Source organism: Camponotus floridanus, unplaced genomic scaffold, assembly GCF_003227725.1.
Source record: "Camponotus floridanus strain SB8 unplaced genomic scaffold, Cflo_v7.5 scaffold6, whole genome shotgun sequence".
Lineage (NCBI taxonomy): Eukaryota > Metazoa > Arthropoda > Insecta > Hymenoptera > Formicidae > Camponotus > Camponotus floridanus.
This window is the reverse complement of record NW_020229769.1, coordinates 2801755-2810465: the sequence shown is the minus strand read 5'-3', so window position 1 is coordinate 2810465 and position 8711 is coordinate 2801755. Positions and strand designations below refer to the sequence as shown.

The 8711-nt window shown below is 33.4% G+C and overlaps 1 protein-coding gene across 1 annotated transcript; it reads right to left on the bottom strand.

The window, feature by feature from the left end:
- Window positions 1-884: 884 nt before the first annotated feature.
- On the bottom strand, window positions 885-8255 carry LOC105259452 (guanine nucleotide exchange factor subunit Rich). Its single transcript, XM_011271402.2, has 12 exons — window positions 8121-8255; window positions 7447-7710; window positions 6903-7309; window positions 6093-6720; window positions 5490-5853; window positions 4865-5409; window positions 4193-4682; window positions 3811-4093; window positions 2933-3381; window positions 2658-2820; window positions 2376-2564; window positions 885-2056 (listed from the first exon to the last, which is right to left on the bottom strand). The coding sequence occupies exons 1-12, from the start codon at window positions 8253-8255 to the stop codon at window positions 1726-1728; spliced, it is 4248 nt and encodes a 1415-aa protein (XP_011269704.2). The 3' UTR covers window positions 885-1725.
- Window positions 8256-8711: the final 456 nt, after the last annotated feature.

The following is an 8711-nucleotide window of genomic DNA, read 5'->3' as shown; positions in this document are numbered from 1 at the left end:
TTGTGGGAACAAGTTTTTATCACATTTTTTAAAAGAAGTTTCAAGAACGTAAGTTTTATAGAAGAACGCGTAAGTATTTGTTACTTACCTTTTACAAATTATGTATCTTATTTTTTTCCATGAAATGTGTTTCCTCGCAATCGTCTTCGAAGCTGATATTAATGATTGAGATTGTAAAAGACATAATTCTAATAGATTTATTCATTTGTAGAAATTCCAGCAACGAATTGAGAAATAATCATTTGATAAAAAATGTTTTTACAACCGCAACATATCTTTTTCTAATTAAGTATGTCGTAGGATAAAGAAAAATTTTCCTCATACATTGAGAAATCATACATTGCTTCTCGAGGATAATAATTGACGTCATAGAGCGAATGAAAAAAATATGGACTGAATACGAAAACACCTGTGAGATAAACGTTCTTCGCATAAAATATCTTGTAATGTAGAACATAAATTGCACAAATAAAAATCGATTAGCATAGATTAGACATTAATAATTCTTTAATCATTCGTGTATCACGAATAAATTAATTATTGATCATCAAATAATTATGTAATTCGAACGCAATGAATTATTTATGGAATAATAAAACAAATTACATCTGCACGCAAGTATTGTCATACTTGAATTTATTTTGAATTATATGAAATAAAATTTGATAAAGTTTGATAAAGATTATATGTAATTTTCTTTACTCTTTTTTCGAACTCCAAATTATCTTGAAAGATAAAAAAATTGAATAAAAATTATATAATGTTTGGATGAAATTGTAAAGTAGTGTAATTATTTTCAGAAATTATATAGATTAATGTTTCAAGCTTATATCTTTTTTTGTAATTTTTATTCTTATTTTTTATTAATTCATTAAGAGAGAGTTGACTATAACGAACGTAATTTCCTGGTACCTGATAGAATAACAAAAAGTTTTATGGGAAAATATAACATATATTTTTTTGTATGATTATCTATATGTGTGTATCTTGTGTGTTACAATATGTATAAATAGCTTATTATATAATAATTCTCTCTCACTTATGTATTACATAATTATCACTTTATGAATTACATAATTATCATTATAATATCAAACCTCTTAATGCGCAAATTTTTTGATTGAATGCCTCTGAACCGCTGTTCATTCATATTGGCTTTGTTATATTGCTATTCGCTATTGCTCACAATTAATAAATGAGCCAATGTCCACATCTATATGTTACTGCTTTTATACAGCACTAAAATTGTTTTAAAACGGCTGTAACTTGCACATTCAAGTTTTATTCTTTACAATTCAATCAATTTATTTTAACAATATTATTGTAAATGTATGTATAATATACGTTACTCACACTGCTTTTTTCACCTTGTGCAATTCAAAATCTGTGATGTAAAAAACGCTTCAAAATCCTATTTACAAATTCCGATTTTTTCGAATCAGGACACTTTTAAAAAATCTATTAGACGATGGACGATTTAATATCAATTTTAGAGGATATTGTCGCATTACGAAAGTTCCCCTTAATTGATGCTAAGATAATCAAGGCCATAATTAAAATGTTAAGATAAAATCTGTTTAAAATAATTATGCGATAATGTATGGTATCCTTACATTAAAAAAATAATTGAATAAGATCTTTATATATGTTTAAGTGGAAAAACTCTTTTGGTAAAATCCACAGCAAAATGGACAGCCATAGCATTCGGTGCTTTATAAGGCACCCTTAAGAGATTACACAAGTGTTCTGCGACTTGGTATCCTCTGTAATATTGAGATTATTATTATAATTTCCATGGAATGCCGATTCCTCGATGATCAAAGATGATTCATGCGAGCGCTCTTCTTCGAGGGGAGCTGTATTGGAAGCATGACTGATTGAAGAATGTCTCGAACGGGAGAGAGTACCGCGTTGATTGCTACCGGCGGACGGAGCCGGGCTCGGTGAAGGGCTCTCCGGTATCTGTTCCTGTTCCTGCTGTTGTTTGGTTACCACTAATCTATTCAATAGTGATATTTGGCCTTGGATATTGGACATAAAAGGACGGTATCCTAAACTGAAATCAAAATACGTAATATTATTTTTAAACAATTGAAAAGCTGCCCTCATGATTAATCAATGATTGAATTAATATTGAATTATCAATATTTCCTGACAAAAATTTCTAGTGAATATTTAATTTAAATAGGGATTTTATAAAATATCAAATAGATTAGAGATTTAGAAAAATACTTTTACAAAAAAGAGATAAATTAATTCGTTAGGCAAATATTTTCAATTTAAGTTATTAATTCTCCACATCTCAAAAACTGTTGTATTTGGTTGCGATAATTGATATGAATCTAAATTAAATAAATATAATAATATAAGCATACCATTCCGACTGAGACCACTTGGTCAAAGTAAGCAATCCATCTCTTAGATTAATTATAGAGTCGAAAGTTTGCATCGGTGCATGCGCTGTTCTAACGGTTCTAGCCATAGCTGCCGCGTCTCGAAGAACGGTGGCTACTACTGCAGCCCATCCTAAACAACTGCCTTCGAGAAACAGCTGCAATAAATACCTATAAAAATTTAAAAATAAATATATATGAGGCATGTAGTTATAAATGACAACTTTGGAACATTTATTAACGTTAAAAAATATTTATTAATACCTGAGTTGTACTTCCGCCCGACCAATTGGTGCGGAAGTTGATGCAATCGTATTGACTTCCGTAGATCCTACCGATTCCGGCGAAACCCAACATACAGAGCCAACAATAGATTCTGCATCGTCTCTCCAGATCGTACTAGTATCACTAAGAATGCTGTTGGCATCTAAAATTACAAATTTATCATAGGACATAAGATAAATTTACATACTCGAATCAACATCAATACTTATTTATAAAAAAAAATTTTAATTAAAAACAAAGAATATGACTTTTACCATTTATTGGCGTTAATTTAGCTTCCGCAGTTGGAAACTGCGTCTCTAAGCTAGCGACAGGCGAGACCAGTGTTGTATATGGTGGCCTACCACTTGGAAGACTAGTGTATCCGCTATCAGGTAAATCAATGGCCAAGTTCGGAGACAAAGTTTCGTCATCGGAAATTACAGAGTGTAGGGAGGTGAGGCTAGATCTTCGAAATTTCTGCAATGTCGGCAACGAAAGTGTCGGATACGGAAATGCAAAATCTTCGTGAACCGCTTTCAAAGTGCCTACGTAATCATCGATTTTTGCTGCTCTGTCACGCTCTCGAGCGAACCATGTCACTAGATGGAAGTCGAGACGGGCCGCGAATCTACCCAAATCAGTCAAGCGGCGAGCTGAAAGCAGCCGCCGAGCGTGACGTTGTAAAATAACGTCAATAAAGAACTCCTCTGCCGATCCTTCCCTGGAACAGAAAAATATAAATTTAATCTAGTTTTATTGATAATAAAGATATTTTCAATCAGAATTTAAGCGAAATATATAAGCAATATATATAATACTAATGTATAATAACTAATGTATTATATTTTTATATTGTTCATAATTAAATGTATATATATATATAATTTAATTGTGAACAATATAAAAATATAATACATTAGTTAAAAAATAAAAATACTATATATATAGTTTAACCAGAAAAAAATTGATAAGTGAGCTATTTAGAAACTTTATGTTTTTAAGAAATTGTTAAGATATGTTTCAAAATTACTTTTGTTTTTGATTTAAAAGTGTTTTAAGTTTTGATTATAGATGCTTAAAATATAATTTGCACAATTTCGAAATAATATTTACCTTCCAATGTAAAGTATTTGAAAAAAATGATATTTACTTGTTCTCAGTTTTCTCGCTAGTTTTCACTGTTGGAACCGATTTCTTTCGTCTCATAACAACATTTCGAGTTTTTTCAAGCATAGAGGACGGTGCGACATCTTTCTCAGATTGCACTTTAGGTGTAACTGTAGTACTGTAACTACGGCTTCTTGAAACTTGCATAGTGCCCAAAACCAAAGACAGATCGTCCTCGTGCGGAGAAAGAGGAGGTGTTTGGGGAGGACCACCCAGTTTTGCACTGCCACCCCACGATGTACGTGGAGATTCTACATCGTTCGGATCTAAACAATAAAAGATTATTATGAACAGATTATGTGTATACATATATATATATATCAATAATATAGTTTATATTTATAAAAATCTATAAAATTATTTACCAATTGCTCTAAGAAATCTCACAAGATCTCTTGATAGTTCCCATCTACCTTGTTCTAATGCAGCATCTAACAATAACGTGGCATGTTGTCTGCTGACGGAAGATGGTTCTAAGTTTTGTAAAATAATCAAGTAGCTAGCAGCGGTATCGAGCTGTTGACGTTGTAGACAATCTTGTAACAGCTGCTTTGGAGGGCCGGCCACGGAAAACAGATACGGCCAAAGCGCGATTTCAGTCTTGCGAGCGCATTGTACGACTGCTCTAGCCCAAACACCGGGAAATTCGCGAATAAACTCCACGACAGATGGTAACAGAGCATCCGGAATAGGATCTTTACTCGTCGCTTCCTCCTCCAAAACTTCGTGAAGCAACAATTCCAACGAATGCGGGAAATACGGTAATGCGGAACACGAACGTGCTATCTCCCACGCATGATAGCCCAAGTTTCGATGTATCAACTGACGTAGAATCTGATGCAGATACACTTGACTCTAAAATAAAAATTAGCTTTAAGTGTAACGTAGGTAATAAAAATATGCAGGCAATAATTATCAAATAATTCTTTAAAAAAATATGTGTAATAATTCTTTTAAGCAATATATATAGAGATAAATTTCTGTATTATGACAATTTTGTACGTATATAGAATTTAAAAAAATAATGAAATTAATACCGTAAGTTCCAGTAAATTGAAGGGTAGTGAAAAAGGCGAATTAGTATCCGACGTGAACAGCACAGTATCGTTTTCAGCTCCAAGCAAAATCGCATCTTCAAAGAGTATTGCTAATGGATAAATCCGCAAGTGAAAAGGCAGCATTATCCGCTTGCTCATAAAGGCGTGCGCCTTTTCTTGATGATTACGGAACAATGGCAACCAAACTCGCATGCCGTGTGCTCCGCAAAATAACCACAGAGCCTCAGTTAAATGCGGCTTATCTCTCCTTGAGCGCGATGGTACCCAAACATTCTCGACGTATGACGCTAATACTGTTGGCGTACCACACGTAAATCGAATGTCCGAGTTGTCGGTGCAATGTTCACGTTGAACCATGAGAAGCCGTCCGGAAACGTTTAATAGGAGGCTTTCAGGATGGGGATGACTACCAGCAGTCTCTGCACGAATCGTAGTCAATGTGGCGCTGACTACACAAGCAGGATGTACACACAATCCGCTAATATCCACCGTCTGTATTTTTTTTAATTCGATACTGCCAGCTTCTAAAATATATAACAGCCATTTTTAATAAAAAGATGAATTAAAATTCTTCTCAAAAACAATCTCGCATCCTATCACTTACCGACTTCATTTTGCAACTCCATATCATATATGCTAATCTGAGCATTGGAACAGAATGTTAAAAGCCTGTCTTTCATCGTATTCAATAGTAATATTTGTGAGGGCATCCTAACGCTCTTGACATAATTATTATCGAGACGAGTATTGCGCGGATAAATCCTGATTTCATCTTTATCATCCAAGATCGAATAACTGCTAGCTATGAGATATCCTTTATGCCACAGCAATCCACCAGTCACTATAAAATCCCGCTCTTGACTTTCGTTGCCGAACAATTTCCATTTCCTCGAGGGTAAAGAATAATGCGCTAATCCCGTTCGACCAGCCACCGCAAGACTCAAACCTTCACTGTCTATTGCAGTATACTGTTACATACACACATAAATATATATGATATAATAAAGATAAAAAAGAGAAAATACTTTAAAATTCTTTTCATTATAGCTAATAATGTTCAACTCAAATATTAATAATACTAATTCTTTTTAATAAGAGATCAACTACTCAACTAACTATTAACTAATAACATTAAATAATGAAAATTAATAATTTATATATCACAAAATGTTAGTTTTTTTTCATAATTGTATTAAAATTATATTACCCGAATTGGCCAATTAGAGCCACTATATGCGGTTGGAATAGGTACAACGACCCACTGCTTACATCCAGCAAGTGTCTGAAGCATACTGTCGTTGGGTATTTCAGTGGCAAGATGAAAACCTGAAGCCGTCGAAGATAATCCGGCGCCTAAATTTAAATACAACCTGTCCTCGCCTTGAAGGTACAGGTGCCCGTGATGGCCCATGCACGGGTTAATAGTCAAAGGACTTTTAGCGAAATCCAATTGAATGAGAGAGCGATTTAAATTGGACGTTTCATTACCGTTTTCTTCGGTAACTGAAGGTCCTGGAGATTCTCGTAGCATCCACAATTGATAACCCTCTGCCGACCATTCCATTGTATGGATATGCAGAGGATTATCATGCATCAGATCCACTCGTAGGCCATAATCCCATTTCAAACTACAGAGCAACAGAGCACCAAAGGTACTCCATAGTGCTAAGCCACCACCTTCCCACGCTAGTGCGATAGCGCAACTGTCGGGTGTCCATCTGAGACACTTGACGCTACCTGGTCGACCTGGATAATCTTTGGAAGATAGACTCAGAGTGTGTGACATCTCTAAACCTCCTGTTGTTTCATCGACATAATAAACAATGCCTTCTGAGCTGTAAAAATAAATAAATGTTAGAATTATATATTAATTATATTTATTTTAACTATATTTAAATAAAATAAACAATTTATTTATGACAGATATATTATTAATAGAAAAATATATGTTTTGTTTTCTAATTAATAAATACAGTTACTAATTTATTAAAAATAATATTGCAAAAAAAAAACTTACTTTTGCCTACCAATAGCAATTAATCGATATTTATGATTAACAGCAGCACAAGTAGCATCATCCAAATCTCGAGCCCAGATTCCTTGCACTTGGTTAGGATCAAATTTCAAAGATTGAGCAGTGAGAAATGCAGCTTTACCATTACTAAGCACAATAGCAAAGCCTCCAACAAAAGGCGAATATTCAATATCAGTGACATAGATATTGCTCTCTGTGAGTGGCACAGCTACTGTAGAGATTTGTTGATCAATACTGAACGGTATACGCCTCAAGTCTAAAGAATAGTCACGATTCATAGTACCATCCCATTTGTGACGCACCACATGGCTAGTTTTGGTCGCTACCATTAGCTCATCTCGTATACAAACTAATGAACTGATTCCACCATCAATCCAAGCTGATTTTTCCTATAAACAAATGAAAATATAATTAGTTTATAATTTGAATAAGTTAAATGGTTTAATCTTGTAACTAATAATGAATTTTTATCTTACATTTTTCATTATATATAATTTTGTAAGTTGTGGGTTAATAGGTTACTTACAAAATTCAAGATAAGAGATGGAATAATTTCTTTGATGAATAATTCTGCGCTATCTCGCTTCAGGCTGGTGACTGGTGAATCTCGTTGTTCGTAAAGTCCCCGGCTCTCTGGACTGCTGTCCGAGAGCCGGTAAAATAATAGATAACTGTCTGATGTTGCAATGACCAGCATACTTGAATCTGGTCTCCATTGCACCAAAACATTCTCACCATGCTTTCGTAAGGAAACTGCAGATCGTCTGTTAAATACAATTGGTACACAGGGCTACAACACAAATTGTATTTCATAAATTATTATATACAAAAATATGTATAAAAATTTACAATAAAAATTTTGTGTCATTTAATAATATATAGAAAATTTAATTATAAGGAATATAAACAAAATTATAGAATATTATTAAACTTCAAAACACATGTTAATCTCAATATGTGGAATATTATCATTGCTATTATGGCAAATACATTATTTACGACAATGAAAATATTTCCATACAAAAGTTCTAATCTCTCTCTTAAGAAGTGTGTATGTATGTGTATATATATGTATGCTAAATATAGTTATTAATATGACACTAATAAAATTGACTTCAGTAAAGAATGAATTATTCTGAATATTGGATAAAAAAATTCCTGGGTAGAGAAAAGAGACTTATTCTGATCTAAAATACGTGCCTTGCAGTACCAGATGGTGAGAGCATTTGTAGTGAGAACGGCAAAGAGAATTTTGTCTCTGTTGCACACCACGGCATTTATTTCACTTGGCTCGCTGGAATTTAGAACCCGCGGCCATCCTACGGGGAAAAACATGATTTCCGCAAGAATGTCTCGTCACTTCTCTTCAAATCTCTTTCATGTTTCGCCTACGTTTACCCCCGACATTGCAAATTTGACAAGTAAACAGTCCCTAACCTTTCCGAGCATAGCGCAATTAAATAGGTTTAATGGCAACTGAAGTGGAGTACATGTGAAACGTACATTGCACATACGTTATCAGAAGATCCATTATTTTCAGCTGCATTTTTTGTATCTTTTCGACAAACTTTTTTTATTTTTTTCCCACCTAAATATAAATACAACGTCATTCGATGTCTTCCTTTCGACGACTTTCGATTTAAGTACTTTTGAGTTGGACATATCATGTGTGTATATGTGTGCAAATATTCATCACATTTATAATTATAAAATAAGTTAAAATTTAAAGCTATATATATATATGCTAAGTAATTTAATATTTTATGCAACACGTTATTTTATTCTCTCTAT